Here is a 24,156-nt window from a genome sequence, read left to right as displayed (position 1 = left end):
TGCATCCCCTTATCTGTGTCGCCCCATGTCCCCGTGTCCCCATGTGTCTGTGTCTCCATGTCCCTGCATCTCCGTGCCTCTGTCCCCCCATGTCCCTGTCCCCCCATGTCCCTGTCCCCCCATGTCACTACATCCCCATGTCTATGTCCCCCCCATGTCCCTGTGTCTTCATGTCCCTGTGTCCCCATGTCCCTGCATCCCCATATCTGTGTCCCTCCATGTCTGTATGTCCCCATGTCCATGTGTCCCCATGTCCCCATGTTGCTGCATCCCCATGTCTGTGTCCCCCCACATCCCTGTGTCCCCATATCCCCATGTCACTGCATCCCTATGTCCTCGTGTCCCCACGTCCATCTGTCCCACATCCGTGGGTCCCCATGTCCACATATCCCTACATCACCACATCCCCACGCCTATGTCCCCCCGTGTCCTTACGTCCCCCCGACTCCGCTCCACACTCCGCTCTCCACGCTTTGACTCCGTTCCGCTCCTCCGAAATCCAGGCTCCGCGGTTTAGCTCCTGCCGCCCCGCCTAGCCCCATGGGGGCGTGGCCGGCGCATGCGCGAAGAGGTGGGCCGGGCGCGGCGGGATGCGTCGCGGGGGGTGTTAGGGCCATGTCGCAACGCGGAGGGGACCGGGAGCGCGATCGCGACCGGGAGCTTCAGTGGTCGGCGCGGAGGATGGGGACGTCGTTACTATTGCAGTTGTCGGTGCACGAGCGGGAGCTGGACCTGGTTTGCCTAGATCACAGCTACGCCAAACCTTGGAGCGCTCACCCCGACGCCAGTGCCGCTCGTCCCACCCGCATGCTCTTTCTCACACCGCGGCGGCAGCCCGGAACTGCCCTGTGAGCCCGGGGTGGGGTTGTGGGGGGAGCGTGGGGCTGAGAGGCCTGGTGGGGGGGCTGAGAGGCCTGGTGGGGGGCCTGTGGGGCGGGGGGGGGGGGGGGGGGGCGGTCCATGGGCTGAGAGGCGGTCCATGGGCTGAGAGGCCTGGGCGGGTACTGAGGGGCGGAGGGAAGGTCTGTGAGGGGAGAATGTTGGGGCAGGGTGGTGTCTGTGGGGCTGAGAAGCCTGTGGGGCAGAGGCGGGGGGCGGTGTCTATGAAGGGAGAGTGTGGGGCAGGGGGAGTGTCTGTGAGTCTATGAGGCCTGGGGGGGGCAGGAGGGGAGGGGGGTGTCTGTGAGGGGAGAATGTGGGGTGGGGGGGTTCTGTGGGGCTGAGAGGCCTGGGGGGTCTTGACGGACCTGTTGGGTGGAGGTGTCTCTATGAGGGGAGAGTGCGGGGTGTGGGTGGGTGGTGCTGAGAGGCCGGGGGGGGGTGGTGGTGGTGTCTGTGAGGGGAGAGTGTGGGGCCTGTGGGGCAGAGAGGTCCTGAGGGGTCTGTGTGGGAGCTGGGAGAGGTCCTGAGGGGCTTGTGAGGGGAGAGTGGGGTGTTTGTACGATGGGGGGGACCTGTCAGGTGGGGGGGCCTGTGTGAGGGCTAGAGGAGGTCTCGAGGTGACTTTTAAGGGGATAGTGGGGGGAGCTGTAGGACTGGGGAAGTCTTGTAGGGCTAGGAGAGGAGAGAAGGGAGAGCGTGATGCTGGTGGGGCTGGGGGGCCTGTGGGGCTGGTGTGCTGTGGGGGGAGAGCGTGGGTTAGGGAGACTAGAGCAGCTTTTGGGGAGCAGTATGGGCTGTGGGAAGGCATGTGGGCTGAGTTGGGGATGGGCTCGGGGCTGGTTTCATGGCCTTGGTGTCTGGGCAGGAAGGGGGGTTGTGGCCAGGCCTCGATGGTTTGGTTTAGGGTCGGGGTGTGGGGCTGGGCCTGGGGTCATGGGTGAGTTTGGGGTGAGGGATGGGAACGCGCTCAGGGCATAACAAGATACCTGGTTCTAAAGCTCAGTGGACTTTTCCTTGTGAAGCACGGCAGACCCCAAGGTGAGCGAACACCTTCTCTAAGGTGTAATTATTCCTGACAGTGAAGCAGATATCCCCATCGATGTCGAGACGGTGACGCCCACGCCTGTGCCCCTCTATGACAACCAGAAGGCGCGCAGCGTGATGAACGAGTGTGAGCGCCACGTGATGTTCGCTCGCACGGATGCTGACGCCCCTCCGCCGCCGGACGACTGGGAGGAACATGTCAACAGGTAGCGTGGGGTTAGCAGAGAAAAGAAATTCAGGCACTAAACAGCTTCCTTCAGGCACTAAACAGCTTCACTCCCCCCCCCCCCCCCCGCCCCGCCCTGGTGTGGGGTTTCTTTAGTGTGACTCGATACATGGTGACATTCCTGAACTGAATAGTGTTCAAAGAAAATGAATTCTCATGTCCAAATTCCTCGTGTACCTGCTGTGAACGCTGTCGGATTTAATGGTAGAGGCTGGTGTAGATATCACTCCTATGCTAAAAGGAGTGATTATTGTGATTATTTTGGTGTTATTTATTGCTTCTGCTGTTACTCTTGCCTTTCTGATGCTTGAACGTTCACCGCCACACCTCAGTGACATTTATAACCTGGTGTTTCTTACTGAACCGTCCTCTAACTTAAATCCTCAGTAGCGAAACTCACTTTGTAGCTGTAAATTGGTTCTTGAGGCTGCAGTCACAGCTGATGCCCAGCTGTGCTGTCGACCACCTTTGGAACGGGCAGCAGCTTTTAGGACCTGGATGTCTGTGTAACAGTGACATATGTTTCCCCTCTGGTTTTCTCAACAGGACAGGGTGGACGATGGCCCAGAACAAGCTATTTAATAAGATTCATAAAGCGCTGCAGTCTGACAGGCTGGCTCGCTTGGCTAACGAAGGGGTAAGGTCTTTTACTCCCTATTTCACTTTGTCTATGTGTTTTTATTGGTCCTTCTTAGTAAAGCCTGATTGAGTCAAGGTGGAAAATCTTGGCCTTTGGGTTGTGTAGCCTTAAAAATCGGGCAGCTCAGGGCTCACTGCTGGTCTTTGCTTGCTGCCAGAGGACTTTGGGCTGCTTGAGCCGATACTGTGGCTTGGGATGCACGAGGCGTGCTTGATTTCCCTTCCCCTGCCCCCCATAACTGTGTTTCTGCTTAACTTCCTGGCTTTTAGGCTTGCAATGAGCCAGTCCTGAGGAGGATAGCAGTGGACAAATGCGCTCGGAGGGTCCGCCAAGCTCTGGCTAGTGTGAACTGGGACACCAAACTGATCCAGTGGCTTCACACAACGTTGGTGGAAACCCTCAGTTTGCCAGTGCTGGCTGCTTACTTGGATGCTCTGCAAACACTTAAAGGAAAGGTGATAAAAGCAGTGAAAGATTTTGCTATCAGTTATAATGTTCTCCATTTATAAAGCTCGTTAAAGAAAGCTGATGGAGTCTTTGTCCTTTTTCTTTGGAGTGGCAGGGATGATGTTTAAAAGCCCCTTGAAAAGGTTGCACGTGTTTTCTCAGTCCTTTCTGGCCTCTGGTTTCAGATCCCCACCCTGATCGACAGGATGCTGCTCTCCTCTACTGCGAAGACGGGGGCGGCGGGTGCCGAGGCCCTGTCTCTGCTGCTGAAGAGACCTTGGGACCCAGCAGTGGGTGTCTTGTCACATAATAAACCAGTGAGTACTTCCTGGGGCGTGCAGGGAGTGAGAGGCTGGTCTCCCGTCAGCTTTATTCTTCCCATCTTTTCTGCTGTCCTCTTCCTTCCACCTGTCTTGCTTGCTGGGCTCTTTTCCTCCTGCTTTAGACTTGCTCAGTGTCCTTCTGTTGGACCCCCCCCCCCCCCCCCCCCCCCCCACTATCCTGAGGTAGCTTTGGCTGGGGAAACTGATCAATTAATGAGCTATACAAGATCCTTCCTGCTTTGTTGTGCAGACCAGGCTGGGCAGCAAGTTCTCAGGCAGGGAAGTTGCCTTCCCTTAACATGTCTCTTGTTGAACTTTGTAGAGCAAATTGCCTGGTTCCCCCCTCATCCTGATCGCTTCCTCTGGACCCTCCAACTCCATGTTCCCCACTTCTCGACGGCACCGATTCTGGCAGTCGCAACTTTCCTGCTTGGGAAAGGTTTGTATGGTTGGTTTTGAAAGGAGGGAAGTTCAAACTAGCGGCTGTGCTAGACTGTGGCTGCTGAGCTTGTTTTTATAAGCCTTTGGTGCACCAAAATACTTGTTTCTGCTGAAAGCAGAGGCTGGCATCTGCCACCTGTGGATTCAAGACACTTCAAGGGGATGAAGTTGCCCAAATCCGATGTGTTTGGGATGTCTTGCTGACCAAAGTCATCCATCTTAAGCAGTTTAGATTGTATCGTTACTGTTACGAAGGATTGATGAGTCTGCTGGTAGGAAGAGGTTGGAGGAGAGAGACTACAAGTCTCCTTAGTCCTCTGCCTGGACACAGAGCTGCTCACATGCCTCCTAATCTGGTAGATATACTGGGCATATAGGAGCAAGGTGAGGAGCAGGGTTGGTCTCTGTGGGGAATTCTCCATTTCCTCTGGTTTTAGTAGCTAGAAGTTTAGTAGCTGGGGGAAAGAGGGAGAGGGAAGGCACAAGTTAATGGATAAACTCCATGGTCATTGTCGTCAGTACCTGCTGTCTCCAGTAATGCCTTCGTTATTTATCGATCTTTTGTTTCAAACCACAGGTGATTCCCATTGCCACCCACCTGCTGAACAACGGCAGCGGGGTGGGAGTATTGCAGTGTCTCGAACACATGATTGGGGCGGTGAGGGGCAAAGTGGCGGAGGTACGTGAGAGCCACGAGCTTATCGAGGAGCCTTCACTGCTCCCTTCAAACTACTCACCTTGCCTGTAGGTGCTGTGCCACCCCAGTGCATCGTCCAGTTGTCTGTCCCTCTTCTTCATTCCCGTCTTTTTTTTTTTTTTTTTTTTCTCCCGTAGATTCACAACCACTTCTCTCACAAGCCGATCATCCTGATTGGGTGGAACACGGGTGCCTTGGTGGCCTGTCACGTAAGTACTCGATTCCTTTGCATCCTCTTGGAGTCTACTTGACGTTCCCAGTTAGATTTGAATTATCGTTGCGTTTAAGGCTCTACCAGAGTTCGTCTTGTCCCTTTTCTCTTTCCAAGGCCTGGCTTTGGGACAGACATCATTCCTGGTCGTGGGGGCGTAAGCAAATTGAGTCATCCCATGGTTTCCCCCCCACTTTTTAAATCAACAAAGCAAAGTCTAAATACGGAAGATACTTCTGTGCCTGGCAAAGCAGCCTTCGTGCCATCGATGCGCTTGACTGTTAGGATACTGACTGTTGCTTTTTCTACCCAGGTTTCAGTGATGGAGTATGTCACTGCAGTTGTGTGCCTTGGATTCCCGCTTCTCACCGTTGATGGCCCCAGAGGGGTAAGGACCAAAGGGAGATGGAGCCACTTAAAGAACTGTACTTTCATTTTTTTTTTTAAAATCTTTCTAAATTGTTTCATATAATCAGGCTTGGAAGTCCGGTGATAATTGGAAGATTTTTTTGAGGAAGGAATGTGTGATTTTTATTTGGAAGAGGTGTGTCCCACAGGCAGGGCTGTTGGATTTGTAGGAGGATTCTTGATGCGATAGCAGGCGTGAGAAGTCCTGTGTTTGCTTGTGTCCGCTGTGACGTCTTTTTGCAGCTCCTTCCTGGGGTTTTATGTGCGGGTCACTTGTTCACCATGTCACTTGGCACGTGAGAGGACAACCTGGGTTGATTTATATGGAGCCCAAATTGCTCCTTTATTATTAACAGCGCTATGTACTCATTCAGCTTCTGAGTCAGTCTTTCTCATGAGATGTTTAAACAAACCGCACAATTTATACTTCTCTCTTTTCAGAACGCAGTTGGTATGTACTGGGATTGCACGTGAAGTGCCTGGCATGTGCCTTCCCTTTTTGGAAATGCTAATTTAATTCAGAAGGGGTTGGGCTCCACAGACTCCATATGCATCCTGGATCAGTCCTTCCGGATTACAGTTTCCCCTTGCTCTTGCAGGATGTTGACGACCCTCTCCTGGAGATGAAGACCCCTGTCCTCTTTGTGATCGGTCAGAATTCCCTGCAGTGCAACATTGAAGCGATGGAAGATTTCCGGGAGAAAATACGAGCTGATAACAGCATGGTGGTGGTGGGAGGAGCAGATGATAATCTCAGGTAACGGTCTGCGAGGCGGAAGCTCTCTTCCCAGGGGCACCGGGCAAGATCTGAGCGTGCAACCTATAAAAAAGACAACCAAACACCCAAATTTGATACTGAAACTAGATGGGAACTGCAGAAAAATGCTCCATCAAGGTCAAGCTTTGTAATTCAAAACCTGGTATGTTGGATAGAGGGTTGTTTTTCTGTGATAAAATCTGCATCATTTCTCCCAGCGGTCAGTTAAAGACCAAGGGTACAGTGTGGAATGACACTAGAGCAAGTATTTGCTTTTTCGTGCCACCCCTGGCTCCAAAACACGTACCTTTTGGAGGCTGTGAACAGAATTGGGTAAGGGAGGCTGCAAGAGCCTTGCAGGAAGCAAAAAGCTCTTAAGGTTTCAGTAAACTTTGGAGCTTTTTCTCATCACGCTTGTGCGTGTTTAGAATAACTGCAGCAAAAACCTATGTCATGTTTGTTTTGCAAAATGCTTTGGGCTGTTGGGCCTCTTTGCTCGTCATTGAAGTTTGCCTCGGCACTTCTGAGGGATGACTCTCATCTTTCCAGTAGACGGTGCTCCTGAGTTGAGAGCTGACAGAGCTGGCTCTTGCCTTACTCTGTGTCTAACCGGGTAAAGGAGCGAGCTTGCTGTCGCTTGAATCCTGATGTTGCTAGTCTGAAAGTGGAAAACCAAACGTGTGTTGACCTCCATCTGTGGTTATTTATTTTTTTAAATAGGATAAGCAAAGCCAAAAAGAAGTCAGAAGGCCTGACCCAGAGTATGGTGGACAGGTGCATCCAGGTAACCCCAGAAATCTTCCTTTTACACCTCATACCTATAAAAAAAAAAAAAAAAAAATCTGTGCAGAAATGTCTTGGTGACCACGAGTTATACCCTTACTGCCAGGATTAGTTTCATCGCATTTCTCTCCGGTGTGTCAGAAATCAGTGGAGTATGAGCTTTAATGAGAAAGCCACGTCTCTGTGTAAGGTTTTAGGGTTTCTTTTTGCAGAGATCCTTATTTGTTTGTCCCTTTGGGAATATTTCATTCTTTTTTTTTTTTTTTTTTTTTTTTTTTTTTGTCTCAAGCTGTGAAGATCAGCTGTTCAGAGACCTGCGTGCCACTTAATCTAACTATTTGCTTCATCCTTCCTAGGATGAAATAGCTGACTTCTTGACTGGAGTCCTCACCCGTGCAGAGAGCCACTCTGGCTCTGATCCCCGTGACCTGGACGCCGAGAAGAAGAAGAAACCACGCGACTCGACCAGGAGAGATCTGTCATTTGACTTGCCGGAAAGAACCAGCAGACCTGCCTCACCGGCAGCCAAAGTGCCCGCCTCACCTTCAGGCTCAGAGGTGGGGGCTCTCTTTGAGCTGGGGAAGGCTGAGGTTGTGTAAAGAGATGCTTTCATACCACTGAAATAACGCGGCGAGAGATGCGGTTAGTGTTGGTAGAGGGAGTGAGAGGATACGGAGGGACCGATGGCTTGTGGTGGGGTAAAAGAACCTTCAGAAATAGATCGTCTCGCCTGCGTGCTGCTACGCTCAGGGTTAGGACTGCCTCCTAGGGGAATGCGGAAATAAGAGGTGTTCCTTCTCTTCGAGCAGGACTTATCCAGTGTCTCCAGCAGCCCCACTTCGAGCCCCAAGACTAAAATGGCTGCTGTGTCCTCCGTCCAGAAGCCCAGCCAGATCGGCGCCACGCAGCTGCTGAAGAGGCAGGTGCAGAGGACGGACAGCGTCCTGACGCACAAGCAGGCACAAGGTAATGCCCTGCAGCTTTCCCACCCTCTTAGCATCTGGATTTTTGGTCTTTATTTGTCCTGAAGTGTTTAGGTTTTTTGTCTTCTGAGTCCTGTCTCGAATTCTGAGCTCCCTGTGGCAGCTTCCTCTACAGCTCGGTCCCCCGTCACTGTCATCCGAAGGCAGCAGCCTGTGGAGGGTTGAAATTAGGTTGGAAATGGTGTTTCCGCAGCTTGTGGAGCCTTGCTGTTCAAAGTGGGAAGGATTTTCACTTGCTCTGGCTGACCAAATCGCCACGTAGCTGTGCTCTCATTCTTTTTCCAGTGCAAGCCCCTTGACTTATAGCCCCGAGGCTGCTTGGGAGGAAGGCTAAAGGCGCTCAGGAGATGATTGAGGCTTTTGAATTGTGACTGAAACAGTGGGGCTTGGGTATTCACAGGGTCATCGTGCATCAAATGGCAGTGGAAAACCTGCTCTGAATAAGAAAACAGCTTGAGCTGTTGGGTTTTTTTTTCTTTCTTGTCCTGTTGGATGCTGATTAAAAACCTTATGGTGCAGCTTCAGTCTGATTGTGAACACTGTGAATGTAGGTAATGGTTTTGTCAATGATGATCCCTTCTGGCAAATATCAGCAGTACCTGGGGAATAGTTCTCCATCCTCCTTTCTCTCCTTATTTCTTTGCTCAAGACAGACCTGAACAGGCTCATTGTTGTCTCCTGCAACAGTGTGACCCTCCACGTTCTCTAAAGCCTTTCTCTAACTCAGGGGTCGGCTCCAGGAGGAAGGTCAAACTTGGATCTCCCTTAATTTCTCAGAATCTATTCCTTTTGTTGTTGTAGTTGAGGGAGGAACTTTCTAGGTAGCAGGAGGAGAGTCTGTGGAGTGGGGTGTGTCGTGGCTGCCCTGTTTTGTCAGGAGCGCTGCTGCAGCGTGGCGTCTGGCCTGTGTTTTGTGGCTGTAGCTGTTCAGGGATGTGCTGGCTGACGTCTCCCAGCTGCTCTCAGCTTCTCAGCGTAAGCGCTCGGTCAAGCTAGCCGTGCCTCTCGTAGCCAAGCCCGTTCTCGTTCCCTGGGTGCCGAATTCTTTCCCAATGGCTGTGGGGCTGGAGAGGGCTCGTGCTGTTGGGATGTGCTCTCTGTGGAAACTGGGATGATGATGCCCCTTCTAGTATCGGATGTGCTACGCTCTCTGTCTGGAGAGGAGGTCGGTGTGTCTCCGTTGTGCCCCGTGGCTGGATGAGTTATGTCTGGAGCTCCCTGCCTGCCTGCTCCGAGATCTCTGTCTGTGGGTTGCAGTGGTGTCCCTGGAGTTCCCTGTCTCCTCCAGACCCGGGCTGTGATACTGTAATTCTCTCTGATTCATTTCAGCTCAGTTCGCTGCTTTTCTGAAACAAAACATGCTGGTGAGGAAAGCTCTTCCTCCTGGCACCTCTTCATGTCTCTTTGGTGAGTATCTCCTCACTTCTCGCTGTCTCTCTCTCTGTTTCCTTCCTTCCCTCTTTCTCTCTGCTGCCTTCTTTCATCGTCGTCGTCTTCTTCCCTTGCATTGGTTTGGGGTTGTGGCCCAACGTGTCCCCTTGTCTCCCTGCTTTTTGCTTTCTCATTGCTGTATTTGAGGCTAAAACAAAGGGCCCACTTGCTAGCTGAGAGCAGTAACTTTTCCTGAGCTTTTCCCCTTTCCCTGCCCCGGTAGGTAAAAACTGCTCTTTGAGCCAGTTTGCTCTGATGGACTAAAACTTTGTGGATGATGTGGTGACTTTTTGTCATCGTGAGTTTAACCCTTTCCTGTGCTGGGCTGAGAAGGGGATGCGGACACCAGCCTGGGAGACAGCGTGTATTGGTGGAGTGTCCCAAACGCTGCAGGGAGCAGCGAAGGAGCCGTCAGTGGGAGAAGACCAGGGACTGCCAAGTGACTTGGAAGGGGCAGAGGTAGAGGATGGAGCAGCATTTCTTGGCCAGAGAGACTTAAGAGAAGAGCAGAGAGGTCAGGGAAAGGGATGGCTTTGGGAAGACAGCGATGATGTGGGAGAGGGATACTGTCCAGACCTGGAGACACATGGAGGTGAGCAGTATCTGGTCCTGTGGTCTCTTGCGTTGGGTGCTGGAGCACGCAGAGAGATGGACCTCAGTATGTGCGGTGCTCTGAGGGTTAGGGATCAAGAGGGGAGATCCACAGCGTATCTAAAGACGCATTTTGCCATCTCAAATGGAGGTGACTGTGTGGATCTCGCATTAGGAGAGGACGAGAGGTTGAAATCCAAGGCTCTGGGAGGCTGCGGTGTCATCACGTGAGCTGTCGGTGCCAGTTCTCTGTTCGGGTGACCCCAGGGTGCTGAGAGCGTTGACGTGGGTGACACCTGCCTCTCCGCAGCACCCCGAATGCCAGTGCTTGTAACAAGTGGTGAGTGTGGCGAAATTGGTGGTATTTTGGCGTGCTGTGTAGCGGCTCCTAAGATACAGGCTCCCTGCTTGCTGTGAACACACATGAAATATAGTCCAAACTGCACTTACACAACCGTGGTGACAAACTCCTGGGGCAAGTATTGGCCCAAGCTGGCTGTTTTAAAGGTTTCTTTCTCCCTTGAGCCTTGTTTAAAGTTTGTTGGGTTTTTGGGGTTTTTTTTTTTTTTTCCCTTGAGCCTTGTTTTGTGCTCTCCCCTGCACGATGAGGCTAGCTGGGGAGCACACGCGGAGCTCTGTGCTTATCTGGAGTCCTCCCACCCAGCATCTGCTGGGAAGAGAAACAACGGTGTATGTTTTCCCCACTGGTGGGGAAATGCGGAGAGGCTGGCACCAGCCTGGCCTGCCTTTTGATAAGATCAAAAGCTGATTAAAATCTCTGGGCTCGCTATTGTGTTGGCTGAGCCGCTTGAGAAGCGAGGTAGGAAGCTGAGGCGCGCGTGCCGCGTGCGTCGGGAGCGGTCGGTGTTGTTTTGGGAGCGGGGTGCTTCATGGCGAGGGTCTGCGTGCCCCCGTGCTCCGCTCTCGTATGATGGGAACACGGAGGGACGGTTGGGTCGCTGCTCACCGATGCTTTGAGGGGCACCTAATGCCGCTGCCTGTGCATGTGCCGTTTCACTGTCCTGCTTGGCTGGTGGCATCTGAGGGGTGGCTTTGGTGCCTGTGCACGCCTGATGAGGTTTCTCTGGGTGGTGATTTGGACCACGCATGTTTGCAGGCGGATGGGAGGCACGGGAGCGTTGCACGGGTGTCACGAGTTAATGCGCTGGAGCCGCAAGGCTGGCCATCGATAGCAGCACAGGAAGCCTGGCACTTGCCTTGGGGACCAGAGCGGCCCCAAAACACTTGGAATCTCCTGATGATGAGGGATTTGGCTGTAGTCTTGTCCTACACCCACGGTTCAGAGGTGTGCAGGTGGTGTGAAATGCAGGGAGCATATACATACGCATATACATACACGCACGCACGTATGCACATCTAGATTGATTTTATGTAATATATCCATAGCTATATATATATATAAATAAAAAGGTATGTACTGCACCGGCAGTGTGCGCTTGCAGCCCAGAAAGCCAACCGTGTCCTGGGCTGCATCAAAAGAAGTGTGACCAGCAGGTCGAGGGAGGTGATCCTGCCCCTCTACTCTGCTCTTGTGAGACCCCACCTGGAGTACTGCGTCCAGCTCTGGGGGCCCCAGTACAGGAGAGACATTGAGCTGTTGGAGCGAGTCCAGAGAAGGGCCACAAAGCTGATCGGAGGCATGGAGCACCTCTCCTATAAGGACAGGCTGAGAGAGTTAGAACTGTTCAGCCTGGAGAAAAGAAGGCTCCGGGGAGATCTTATTGCGGCTTACCAGTACCTGAAGGGGGCCTACAGGAGAGATGGTGAGGGACTGTTTATCAGGGAGTGTAGTGACAGGACAAGGGGTAATGGGTTTAAGCTGAAGGAGGGTCGATTTAGATTAGATGTTAGAAAGAAATTCTTTACTGTTAGAGTGGTGAGGCACTGGAACAGGTTGCCCAGAGAGGTTGTGGAGGCTCCATCCCTGGAAGTGTTTAAGACCAGGTTGGATGCGGCTTTGGGCAACGTGGTCTAGTGGAGGGTGTCCCTGCCTGCAGCAGGGGGGTTGGAACTAGATGATCTTTAAGGTCCCTTCCAACCCAAACCATTCTATGATTCTTGGTCTCCAAGCTTTGAATGCACGGCTAATGTGCCCAGGACCATCTGTAAAGAGGGAGTTAGCTGGCTCAGCAGCAGTCTGCAGAAGCTCTCGATGGAGAGGGCTCTCCATAGCTTTGAGCGAAAGCCCTTCCCGCTCGCCGCAGATCACGGCAGCGATCGGGCGTAGCGGCGGCTGCGCTTCTGAGCGCTGCCAGGCTGTGAACACCACGGCGGGAGGCAGATGCGTGCCCTCGTTTCAACCCAGTCCACCAGCGTTTCAGACTGGGGGTGGACGATCGTACGCCAGCGGTGGGAGACACACAGAGAACAGATGGGTGGGATGTGGCAGCTCGTGACCGTGTTTTGTTCTTGGTCCTCCATGCTTTTTCGGATAGCCCTGGCCCCAGCAAGCTCATGCTTTAGGCAGGGCAAAATGGATGTGATGAGTCAAGGACGTGGCCGCAAAATGAGCCGTTGGTGCGGAAGAGAGATCCTAGGTCATGTTTTTTCTGCTCTAGTACCAAGCAGCGTAGGGTATGTGGGGGCTCGGCTTTGCTGCAGCACCTCTGGTGCTCACAGCTGCTTTGCTTAGTGCCTCTAAGAAATCTGTACACTGCAGTCCAGCTCCTGGAGAGCCGGTTAGGAGCGCTGGAAGGGATGTGCCGAACGACAGACCTTTGCTGGTGTGTCAGAGGAGCAGGCGGGCTGAGCTCTAATCCCAGCGTTGGCAGCGTGCCTGCACCGGCTCTGCCGGTCTCTGCATCCTCATCCCCTCACCTGGAAATTAAGGATGTTGGAGGGACCTGATGCCGGGATTGATTATGCCATGCTTTGAAATGAAAAGCGTTTACGTGGAGATGCGGTATCGCTGTAGACATCCGTTTTTCTTCGCTGCAGAGGCAAGACAGATTTTCTATGCTGTCCTGCCTTAGCCCGCGAGTAGCTTAAGCTAAGCCCTGATCCCAAGACAGCAGCTTAGGGCACGTGGAAGTCAACACAGGTGGTGAAAAGGAGAAACGTGGGTTTCTGGTGCATGGGAAACGGGCAAGGCTGGCATGGAGGGAACTGTGAAAGTGTGCATGGGCATGTGTCCCTTCTCCGCGCCTCGGTGCGCGCAGTGGAGCAGCGCTGACCTCAAGGGATCGGCCATCAGTTTTCAAAAAGCTACTTCTGTGTCCCCTAGTTCCAGTCTCCTCAGAGCACTCGGAAGGGGCTGAGAAAGATGATGTGCGTATGCAGCTGAAGAGGCATCTGACCCCCAGCCCGACCCAGTGCACCAAATCCTCCAAACGAGCCAAAATCAAGGTGACCATTGTCTCTCATGGAGATGCTGCTGGCGTGGGGAACGGAGCACCCCTCACCACCCAGGCAGAAAGTGAGTTGCGATTGCATAGCTGCTTTTTAACCAGAAAGCGAGGTCGTGGCTGTGTGCAGACCCGCTCCTCTGGCGGTGCGGCGTGGGGAGGGAGGGGAGCTGTGATTTTTGTTATTTTTTGGAGGAGTTAACTGCAGAAAACAGATGGAGGCTCAAGGCGTGAGTGACTTGGGGATAGCTGGGGAAGCTGGGGGCTGACAGCATGTAGGAGCTTGGCAGGAGCCTCTGTTTTCCATACCAGTTGGGACTGCGCACTCCAGCAGAATGCTTGGCTGCAGCCTTGTGAGCTGCGAGGTGAATTTTACACCTTCCTCTGAGGCATCGAGCCTCTCTTCAAGTACGTCGTGTGTGTCTCCGTTTCTGCTGCCTGCTCCTGTGACTCCTGTGCGAAGCTCTCACCTGGAAGGCGCCGACGGCGATGTTCCTCCCTCTGGAAGTCCTCCGTGTGTTCAGACTTCACGAATCAGCCGAGTGTCCCGCTCTGCTGTTGCCCTTCGGGCCTGAAGTCTGGCACAATATGCGCTTGATCCACATATAAATAAACTCCAGCGCCTCTCCTGCCTCTGCAGCTGGGAAAACCCACTGCGATGAGCTTTGTAGAGGTCCAAGAAGAGGCGATTTGCTCGGTCTTCTTCCCTTTGAGCCTTTGCAAGGGAGGCCAGAAGCTTTGACTACTGTCACCCTTGTAACTGAAGGATGTTGCCTCGTTGCTGGCCGCACTGGCGTGTACGACTTCCTCACGTCAGAGTGCAGAGCCCCAGATATGTAAAGCAGTCGCTCGTTATTAGCGTTAGCTCAGCGCACTGCAGGACTGAAAGGTCAGCATCTCCATTCCGATAGGAAATCGGAGGTTTTCAAAGCCGAGAAATAATTCTGCTCTGGAAGCATCTCTCGGTTGATGAACAGTTGTTTTGAACTCTCTGAAAATGAACTAATACATACAGATCCTTTTTTAAGGTTACAGTTTATCTCCTGGCAGCTTTGAATATCTCTGGTTTCCGGAATATTTTTTTTTTTAATTTTCCAAACTTTACTTCTTTTCACAGAAAGGAAATGAATTGCAGAAGTAAACATGAACCAAAACAAGAATTCCCTCTTACCGTGTGTGAGCAGGAGGAATGCACAAGACAAACGCAGTTGTATCCCAAAAACGCCGCAATAAACAAATATTGTGACTCGTCGCATCCCTGTGTATTTTGTAAAGTGTCTCTAAAGAATGCTTACAAAATCGATCGCTAGCGACCAGCCAGATCTGGACTAATTGGTTGAGGCGGTGATGGACTAGGAGGAGGGGATTAGCAGAGATAACGTTTAGGAGAGAGAATTGCGTTTGGTGCCGAGGGCCTGAGGTTTCATTACTTACAGATTTTGAAGCGAATTCCTTCAGTCCCATCTGTCGTAACACTTCCACAACGGCAGCTTTCCGGCGGTGTGGGGTTTTTTTGGTGTTTGGTTGGTTGGTTGGTTTTTTTATTCGCAACTCTGCTCTGTTTGATACTCCCGATCTCCCGTGGCGCGGTGGCTGGAGTGCGTGTTTATGGCTGGCTGCAGTGGAGATTTCCTTGAGAAAGATGCTTTGTGAGCAGCCTGAGCCCATGGCCTGCAGCGCTGTGCCTGTGGGTAGTCATGTGAGAGAGGGGGAATCCCTAAAGACTTGTGGAAGAGACAGAGAGTGAGATTTCTTCTTTTCGTTTTTTTTTTTTTTTTTTTTTTTTTTGCAGTTGTCACCAGCAAGCCGGTCCCCATGGCTGTCGGCCAGTCTGTGTCGGGCGCAAAGGAGCTGTCGGGACTGCTTGCCACCCCCAAGTGAGTGTGACTTTGTTTTTTGTAAGTTCTGGGTCTTTTTGACAGGCCGCCGATGGGAAGCACCGCAACAGAGTGATTTCTGTGTGTAGAGCTTTCTGATAGCTTGCTTATGACTGGAGTTTTCTGAAGTGCAGGAGGCTCTTGGGCTCCTGAAAAGTATTTGTCAACCAGCAATCACGTCTGAGAATGGCAGAAACGGGCAGAAGTAGAAGATATTGTGGCTCTGGGGCTATATTTCTATGTGGTTTCCCAAATCCAAGTTTGCTTATCTTTGTCTTTTGAATGACTGTGGTGTCTTTGCCAGAAATTCAGTGTTGTCTTTAATCCTTTCCTTCGTTCCCTCTGACAGTTGAGCATTTTTTCCCCAAAGGCAGGGGAAAGAAGCCTCAATATCAGCTCAAGAAATCAATTAACGGGCCATAGGGATTTCTGTTGGGGAGTGAATCCGATGTTAACATCTCAAATCACTATTTTCCCTTTTATTTCAAATCAAGTTTTGGAAAACCGGACACTGACTGGGAGGGGAGAGGAAGAAGAGCTGTTCTCAAATAGAAAGTAGGTTTTAAATGGGAAATGTTTCACCGCAAAGTAGATTGCTTTTGCGTAGGGTGACGCAGCCCTAGGTAGGTGCGCACTTCCTATTTGGAAATAACGTGTTTTTTCTCTAGCTGCCGCAGTGGACACAGGGAAACTTGTCTTGCTTTGGGTTTTTGTAGCTCGTCAGCCTTACGCTTCCAGGAGTCCCGCTTGGTTCTTGGTTACGTTAGGCCAGCGACAGCTCATTGTCAAAGCCACCTCGTGTGTTGTCCTGTGTAGTTTATAGCTAACCAGGGTCTTTCTCTTCTCGCTTTGTAGGCTGAGTTCGGCAGCAGAAACCTCCTCCACGAGTCCCGCTCCCTCTGCCGTGATCCCCAGCAGCACGGCGCCCAGCGCTTTCCATGCCCTGCAGAGCCGGCTGGTGGCCAGCAGCACCCACTGCGTGCCGGCCCAGCCAACCAGTAACCTCCAAGGTGCCTACCTCTCTCTCCCGCGTCTCTCTTGTGAATATAAAAAGTAAACCAGGTTCAAAATCATTTGGTGGATCCTCTTTCTTGCATTCCTCGGTTGCTTTGAGTTTGGCTGAAGCAGCATTTGTAGTGTTTTGCTGTTGCAGAGCCTGCAGAGATCCAGCGGGATGCTATAAAGCGAGGCTGAAGGCACAGTAGGTGACCTGTTAATTGTGTCATTTGTGTGTAACGATGCCTTGAGATTCCAAAACCGACCTCCTCTTGACTCCCGGGTTTCACAGCTAACCTCACTTATAGTTGCAGCCAGAAATGCGTTGGTCTGTGTGTGTGGAGCGGCTAGGAGGATCCCTGCCGACCTCGAGGCAGGCTGCTTGGGACGCTGCTCTTTAAAGAACAGTTTTGCAGACACCTGCCATATGACAGATCTGGAATTTAATGCTGGTGAATTCTCTGAGCCTGATGTCTTTATTCTTTGCTTTTTTTCTTCTCAGGAGCAGCATCTGCCAGCAGTCTGCTGCAAGGGCTGAGCTTCAGCCTGCAGGACATCGGGACCAAGTCGTCAGCCCTTCCAGCCAGCGTGGCTGCTGCTGGGCCGCCTGTGCAGGTATGCAGCCTGCAGACATTAGAGATCCCTCTCTGGAGGGAAGCTGTGTGGAGGATAAAGCAGTAGGAGTCAGGGGGAACCGAGATAGGCCATGTTTGCTCCAGAACCCGAAGAGGTGAGGGACGGTAGGTGTGAACTGCAGCTGAACTGATGCATCCAAGCCTTGGAGATGTGTCGGGGACTAAGAGTTCCTGGAAGCGGCATGAGGTCTGGGAAACGGGGCTGTGAGAAGTTATTTGTGGGCAGTCACCTAGAAAATGCTGAGAAGGAATTGGAGAATGGACGAGGGATGGATCGGCGATCTTCCCCCTTCTTGTTGTGCTGGGAGAACGCACGTCTGTGACCTCTCAGGCAAGCTCCCCATCCCTGCAGTGTGAGGCGACCTCTTTCGGAATGGGTGGCTTTGTTAGAAGCGGAGCCACAGTTTCTCCCAGTCACGCTTTCAAGCTGAAATGAGTACACACAGACTAGAAGGGACGAGGTTACTTGCCCTTAGACCCGCTTGCGGCCACCAGAATGACATGCGGAAACTCTGACCTCTGCAGGCCTCTAGCTTCTACGCGAGGGAAAGGCCGTGCCATCCCGGCATCCCCTTTCCTTCCGGGTACTCAGGGCTTCTGCTTCTTCCAGACCTCAGCTGTGAAGACGCCCGCGCCTATCCAAAACCTGAGCGCCATAACCACGGGCACCGGCACGATTGTCCGCACCATCCCGGTTGCCACCTCTTTGTCTCTGGGAGCCTCGGCGAGCGGGAAGCCCACGGCCATTCACCAGCTGCTGACAAACGGGGGACTGGCGAAGCTGGCCAGCAGTCTCCCTGGCCTGGCTCAGATCTCCAACCAGGCAGCAGGTGAGGGAGAAGGGGAACAGGCACACGATCCAGGCGCCTGGAGCACCGCATCGCCCCGAGACCGGCATTTCCAAAGCTTATTTTGCCTTTGAGTCGTAGCTACGGACAGCTGCGCGTGCTAGCGGTTTCTGAGCAGCTGCCTCTAATGGGAGGAAGCTTTAATGCAGCCCCCCGGTTGGTGAATCGTGGCTTCCACAATCCCCGTGTCTCAGGGATGTTTCGCTTGCGTGTTTTCTAGGCTTGAAGGCCCCAACGACTATTACCGTGACGCTGCGTGGGCAGCCCAGCCGCGTGACCACGCTTAGCCAGGCTGCAATGGGGACTGTCCAGCCCCAGCTCGAGGAACAGCCGATGCAGACACAAGCTCCTCAGGTAATTTTTGACATCATCTCTGTAGCAAAAGTGTCCGCTGCTGCTCTTTTGAGCTTTTTCTGATTATTGCAGATGTCGCTGTCGTGGGGAAGGTGTTCTTGGTCGCATCTCTCTTGGGTGCGATGACCTTTGTTGCTTTGCTGAGGCGGCACAGAAAGGGACCTCGCGAGGTGGTGGTCGAGAGGACCCAGGTCATCTTCGTGTCTGTTAGCAGCAGGGTCGATCGTGCTCGATATCACGCTAGTACCGCACCGAGGAAATTTCCGGCTAGGCTTTGAAAGCTGTCATCGGCATGGGAATTCTTACTGCCGAGAAAGCCTGGAACTCCAGGAACCGGTTTCGGTGGGAGGAGGAAAGCTGCTTGTAGAGTGTCTATCCCCTGCCTATTCAGGCAGGAGAGTGGGTTGGCCATGCTGTCTGGAGCCGTACTCCGTTTTTGTTGTTGTTTTCTTTTTCCTCTTGCACATGATTTTCCTACTTTGGATCGCACTAACACAAGTCCCGGGCGGGTCAGCTGGTGTAGGAGAGGCAGAGCGATCTGCGCTTTGTAGATGAGGCTCTGTAGTCTTGGTCCCTGTTGCTGGGCTGGCTTGAGTTGTGGGCAGCATCACGGAGTCAGGGGGCGTGCTTCTCCTCCTTGGTGCTCTCTGCAGAGGCTGTTTGAGGTTGCTGAAAACCCTGAGATATATTTAGGGAGGCGTTATCTGAAAGGTGAAGCCTTTGGGTGGAAGTTGGGTAAGTATTAACAGCGTCAGCCATAAATCCGTAATTAATTAGAGCTGGCATTGCGCCCGCCGTTGCCGGTAGTTTCCACGCAGAGTCCTTGTTCGCTGCTGGTTAAAGCTCGGATTTGGGAGCGTCCGTGTCCTTCCTCCCTTGACTTTTCTGTGTTTCTTTCAGTCATTTTGCTAGCGTGACAGAGCCTGTGAGCGTTGGCAGACCTGAGCTTAGAGCCAGCTAAGGTAGAGCTCGGAAACGCAGAGCTAGCGACGCTCGGTGCAGATCCCAACTAAGCAGTGGGTGAGTCGCTTTCGTAGGTCTGAAACTCTTCATCCGTGTAGGAGGCAGTCTTTGTTCTCTTCCAAGGCCATTTAATACACCACCAGAACTGGCGTGCTTTTCTTTACGTCCTTTGTTACCTTTGATAGACCCTAAATATCCAGCAGAACAATAACCCCATGGCGTAATGAGACTTGGTACAGATGAACTCCAGGGTTAACGATTTCACATACGGGTAAATGTTTTCAGGCGGTGGTGCTTGGAACCGGATATTGGATGGTACGCTGCGACTTTCACCTACAGCGCTGAGCTTGTGTGTTCAAGGTAGGGCTTAATTGTGCGGTCGGCCACGAGAGTCGCTTCAAAAGCAAACTAAAAGCTGTTTTTTACAGGAAATGGAATGAGCTGTATGTTTTTGTAACTAATTATAACCCTTGACATCAGCTCGTGTGTACCTTTAGCACGTAAGGATTACATAATCTATCAGGGCTTCCTGTAAAAGAGCACATTTACAAAAGGCTTTGGGGGATAAATATGAGGGCTTAAACTTGTGTTTTCAGCAGTAGCCAAAGCTGTTGTCGGTTGGGTTCCCTTTTGAAATTCCAGCTGACGGATCCGCTGTGCCCGCGCAGGAAGCGTGAAGCCCACGCATCGGCTGTGCGCCGAGATTTTCAAACTCTGGGGGCTGGGGCAATGCCTGTAGCAGCTGAGGTGCAGTTTGAGCGGGTAACTCCCTTCCTTCCTTCCCCTGCGGACATTAAAAGGGAGGCGGAAGGCTGAGGGGAATCTCCCTGGGGAGTTTGGTGCAAATGTTTTCTGAGAGTAGCCGAGTAAGAAGAAGCAAGAGTGTTTGGGTGGCTTTAAAGTGAAAATACGAGCGAGCTTCAGCTTCTCCTTTCAAGAAACCGCTCCACGGTGGTTTGAACACGGCTTTTTTGTATGGGTTCCCCCCCTGCAGCATGGTTGTATCCTGACAGTAGCTCCACAAAGCGTGGAGCGATGCTGATGCTGCATCACGCTCCTGTTTTCTGCTTAGTGGCGTGAAGATCGAGGTGTCCTGGTTTCAGCTTTGGGCAAGGGTCTCCCCCAGATGGCACGAGGAGAGCTCTGACTCCAGCCCTTGCCGCTGCCCAGAGCCATCTGCTGGGGGTGGACGTGCTGTAGGCAGGCAGTAAACACCTTTCTTTTCCTGAAGTCTGACTCTTTCCGCTCCCAGGGACAGAAATATTAGTTACAGGGAACGAAGCACCCTTAAATTGCTGCATGAAGCATGGAAAAGCAGGCTGCGACCTCCATGGACATCAGGTGGAGGGGGCTCAGAATCGAGCTTAGGCGGTGCTTGTCAGTGGCAGAGGAAAGCAGCGAGTTGGCTCAGAGAAGTCTGACCGAAGAGGTGCGGGCAGCTGCTTTTGTAACTGGAAAAGCTGCTTTGGAGCTTGAATTACGTCGGTTCAGGGCTGCGAGGGCTCCCAGGGAGAGCATAGGAGCGCACGCGGCCAGCTCTCTTGCGGTATCAGATTGCCGATGCACCCGGACGGAGTTCAGGCAAGTGAAGCCGACCCAGAGGCATTTGAAGAACCCTTCAAATGAGGGAATTTTCAGGTATTTCACTGAATTGTCAGTGCTGCCACCTGCCTTAGGATACAAATCCAAACTCCCCAGTCATCCCAGTATTGGACATCTGGTGGATACTGGTGCTGTGTAACCATCCGGCTCTTGGCAGAGGGGCTTGTACATCTTCGTTGAGCCAGAGGGAAGCTCTTCTGATGCAGAGGATGGTGTGTACTGTTCCCAGTTTTTGCTGGGCTTTCGCTGGTAATAGCGTGTCATTCTTGCCAGCGGGTCCGCGCGATGCAGGAATCGTTCTTCAGCTCCTGGCTCTTGCTTTACTTTTGCTGCAGGGGAGACGACAGCAGGATTGATTTCCCTGACAGCCAGAGATGGGGATAGAGCCATCCCGTTCCACTCCAGAAAAAGGCAACGAGTTTGTGCCGGTCTCAACCCAAGCACCGACAGTGGTGTCAGTGCTGCAAATGACACTAGCGTGCTTTTAAAATACAGATCTCTGCAGATTTTCTCTCTGTATGCGGTTTTCCTTGAGCTTGGTAACGAGTGGTCAGAGTGAGGGCAAGACTAGAAGCAGCGGAGTGAGGGCGTGCTCTGATATTTATTGGGTTTTTTTAGGTGAGGGCTAGCGCAGGTCCCGAGGAATGGTTGCAACCCCCTCCGCAGATGGTGTATCCTCGGCAGCGGGGCACTTCCAGTAGCTCTCCGTTACTTTAACCCTTCCAGGCTCCAGACGGTGCAGTTGGGAACCTGGCCGCCCCAGCTACCAGCGCCGCCTCTCCTGGCAAGCTGCTGTCTCAGATGGATCTCAGCAAAGCCCAGGCTGGCGCAGAGATGGCTCCCGCCGACCCCGCGGCACACCTGACCTCCGCTGTGGCGGCACCCGTAGGTGAGGCACATGGCAGTTGCGGGGCGTGGGCAGCCGGCCTGGGGACTAGAGCGGAGGCCGGGTTGGAGCCATGCCGCCGGATAATGTGTGCGGGGAATAGCTGCCTGAATGCTGCTTATTTTTAACCCCATCGCTATTTTTTTTTTTTTTGTGCGTGCGTGTCCCCGTTTAAGTTAGGTTCCCCCATGGTTTCTTTGCGCAAGGAGTTTTGGCTCGATGCCGCCGTTTTTGAACAGTTGAGGAAGAGCAGGGTGTTAAACTTGAGCCCAAACACAGAAGGGATTAGCTGCGGTTTGTGTTTAGGGCCCCCATCGTGTACTCACAGCACTAAGCACTCTCCCAGCCGCTTACATTTATTTACCTTGCCTGGGGAGAGCAGAACCAGCCAATTACAGCTAAATAAATATTACGGAGCCGCTACCCGGCCAGTAGCCCCAGCCTTAAAAATAAAATCGTCACAAAGCGGTGATGCAGTCCGTTGCGTCCTCAAAGGTTTCTGTACGAAAGAGCCCGCTGCCAGCTGAGCCGGTGTCAGGTTTTTTTTTTTTTTTTTTTTTTGTTTTCCTCGGTCCAGCCGATTTCCAGGCAAGCGGCAGTGTCAGCAGGTAGTGACCACGCAGATCTGGCAGATGAAGTTCAGTGGGGCTCTGACAGCTTCCAAAAGGGCAAACGAGGCAGCTTCAGTCTCGGATGTCTTACCATGCAGTTGGCTTTCCTTGCAGGCGTTAAACGCAGCTTAACCGACCTCTGCAGACCCTCAAACTCTGCTCTTCTCCCCCAGGACTCAACAGGGAGGTGCAGAAGCACTGGGCTTAAGTCTTCTGTGTGTTTTTTTCTTGTTCTTTTCGTTATTTATCACAGCTAGTGGATGAAGTTAGATCTGTGGAGTACTTTACCTGCTTTCGCTGGAGGTTCAGGTTGGCTTTGCATCCAGTGGGGAGGACCAGTTTGTACGAAAGCTGCTGGAGCAGCAGCGTGGACTGGAGAGTTAGTGCAGAAAATTTTTCCAGACTCTGTTTTGTGGAACGGTCATTGTCGGTGTCTTAACAGCATCATTGCCTGTCTGTGCCGCTTCCCCAGCCTGTGCAGGGGTGGCTGGAGTCACCCGTTCCCACCGTCCTCCTGCCCTTCCAGCCTCCCCGATTCCCCCCGGGACGGCGTGGGGTTGGTGGTCCCATCCTGGTTAGGCGGTCGGTCGTCAGCCATCGCTCCGTGCCCTCCCCATTTGTGGCACTTCATTTTGGAGAGGTCCACGCTGCGCTGGTGTTGGTCGCGGCGTGTCGTCGCCGCTCGTGAGCGCGAGGGACGGCGCGGTGCATCTGTGATGCCCTTATATGAGAGATACGGTGCTGCGTTTGGGTCACCCTGCACGGCTCTCCGCTCCTCGGTGCGGACTCCAGGAACCAACTCGGACGGGGTGACCACCGCGATGCAGCCGTTGCCGTAGCGCGCAGAGGGTTTCATTTTGCAAAGCCTAAAGTCTTTTAGCCGCTTGCTGGCGTGGAGCGTGATGCGAGGGTCTGAGCACCTCCAGCGCTGCTGGTGGGACTGAGCCGGAGATGCCAGAGATGAGCGAGAGCTGGGCCGCCGAGAGCAACGTGAGCTCGGCGTGGTCTGTGGCAGATCGGCAGGTAGGATGGGGCAAGATGGAGCCTACTTGGCTAAGGAAGAACCACGAGGTCCCCTCCCAACGGGAGGGGACTTTTTGGGGGAGAAGATCAGATGCTGAAAGAAGAGAGGGGCTTCCTTGGGGGATCTGAGCGGTGCTGATGGTGCCTGAGTTTGGCTGTTGTGGTTTCCTTGCCCAGGCTGTGACAGCGCTGGGGTTTGGTTTTGGGGTCTCGCTCTGGAGAGCGGACAAGGCCAGGTCTTTCTGTTCAGCCCGGAAGCCTGCGACTCTGCCGCCGCGGCTGGGGGCTGCGGCCTGGGGTGGGCACCGCGTCCCCACGGCCACTGACCGGGCTCTCCCCTTCTCCGCAGTGACCACCGCGAGCCCCATGAAGACGCTTTACGTCATGTCGGACGCCAAGCTCTCTGCGCTTACCAAGTCTGTGATGGGTGAGGCTACCTCTGCCCCCCTCAAACGGCCGGGCATCCAACCTTCCTCCTCCTCATCCGCCAGCTCTCCCACCGGCGCCGTCACCTTCGCCGGTGCCCCCAGCCCTCCTGGCAGCCTGGTACACTCGAAGATGGGACCTGTCCTGCAAACGGCTTCCAAGACCGTCATCCTGACCTCAACGTTGGCCGCGGTGAAGGGCGATGGACCCCTGGGACACGTGGGGGAGAAGGTCAGCCTGACCAAGAACGCCACGGCCCTCAGCCACGCTCTGGGGGCAGCGGAGACCCTGGGGAGGGTTCCCTCCGTGGTGGATGACGGCAGCACCATCATCCATGCCAGAGAGGCTCTGGCCAACAGACACTTGCTGCCACAGGGGGTGCTGCCAGGAGGGGCCGGCACTACGCTCATAACGCTGGGCAGCAGCCTGGCAAACTCCTCCATCATCGCCACGGCGGGGCCCACACTCAGCCAGAAGCCATAGGGCCCCCCCCGGCTGCCACCGGGCACATGGGGGGAAGACCGAGCTCAGCTGTGGGGTGGGAGAGGAGCAGCCCTGGGCTGGTGCAGGCTGAAGAGCAAACTGGGGGATGTTTTTCTGTTTTTGTTGCTGTTTAATAAAAGGTTTGCTGTTCTGGGTTTTTTGGGGGGTTTGTTTTTTTTTTTTTTTTTTTTTTTGTTCTTCACTGCCTTCATCCCACATGTCC

The 24,156-nt window shown here is 53.2% G+C and overlaps 1 protein-coding gene across 6 annotated transcripts; it reads left to right on the top strand.

Annotated features, from left to right (window-relative positions):
* Nucleotides 1-569: 569 nt before the first annotated feature.
* On the top strand, nucleotides 570-24,092 carry KANSL3 (KAT8 regulatory NSL complex subunit 3). Of its 6 annotated transcripts, none has more exons than XR_008574195.1 (22): nucleotides 570-848; nucleotides 1,962-2,132; nucleotides 2,699-2,789; nucleotides 3,062-3,247; nucleotides 3,425-3,556; nucleotides 3,885-4,001; nucleotides 4,581-4,682; nucleotides 4,838-4,909; nucleotides 5,225-5,299; nucleotides 5,919-6,076; nucleotides 6,797-6,860; nucleotides 7,216-7,416; nucleotides 7,669-7,825; nucleotides 9,172-9,249; nucleotides 13,109-13,300; nucleotides 15,022-15,106; nucleotides 15,962-16,116; nucleotides 16,605-16,717; nucleotides 17,348-17,567; nucleotides 17,806-17,939; nucleotides 20,840-21,020; nucleotides 21,231-21,364. XR_008574195.1 is itself a non-coding variant. In XM_054804554.1 (22 exons), the coding sequence occupies exons 1-22, from the start codon at nucleotides 616-618 to the stop codon at nucleotides 23,931-23,933; spliced, it is 3,459 nt and encodes a 1,152-aa protein (XP_054660529.1). In that variant the 5' UTR covers nucleotides 570-615; the 3' UTR covers nucleotides 23,934-24,092. The 6 variants fall into 6 exon arrangements, 5 of the variants coding, with proteins under 5 accessions (XP_054660529.1, XP_054660530.1, XP_054660531.1 ...); XM_054804554.1 differs by lacking the exon at nucleotides 20,840-21,020 and adding an exon at nucleotides 23,374-24,092 and having other exon boundaries at nucleotides 21,231-21,393; XM_054804555.1 differs by lacking the exons at nucleotides 9,172-9,249; nucleotides 20,840-21,020 and adding an exon at nucleotides 23,374-24,092 and having other exon boundaries at nucleotides 21,231-21,393.
* The last annotated feature ends 64 nt before the right edge of the window (nucleotides 24,093-24,156 follow it).

The sequence above is a fragment of the Grus americana genome, chromosome 26, assembly GCF_028858705.1.
Source record: "Grus americana isolate bGruAme1 chromosome 26, bGruAme1.mat, whole genome shotgun sequence".
In the NCBI taxonomy this organism is placed as follows: Eukaryota; Metazoa; Chordata; class Aves; order Gruiformes; family Gruidae; genus Grus; species Grus americana.
The sequence above is the reverse complement of the archived record's forward strand: the minus strand, read 5'-3'. Positions and strand labels throughout refer to the sequence as shown.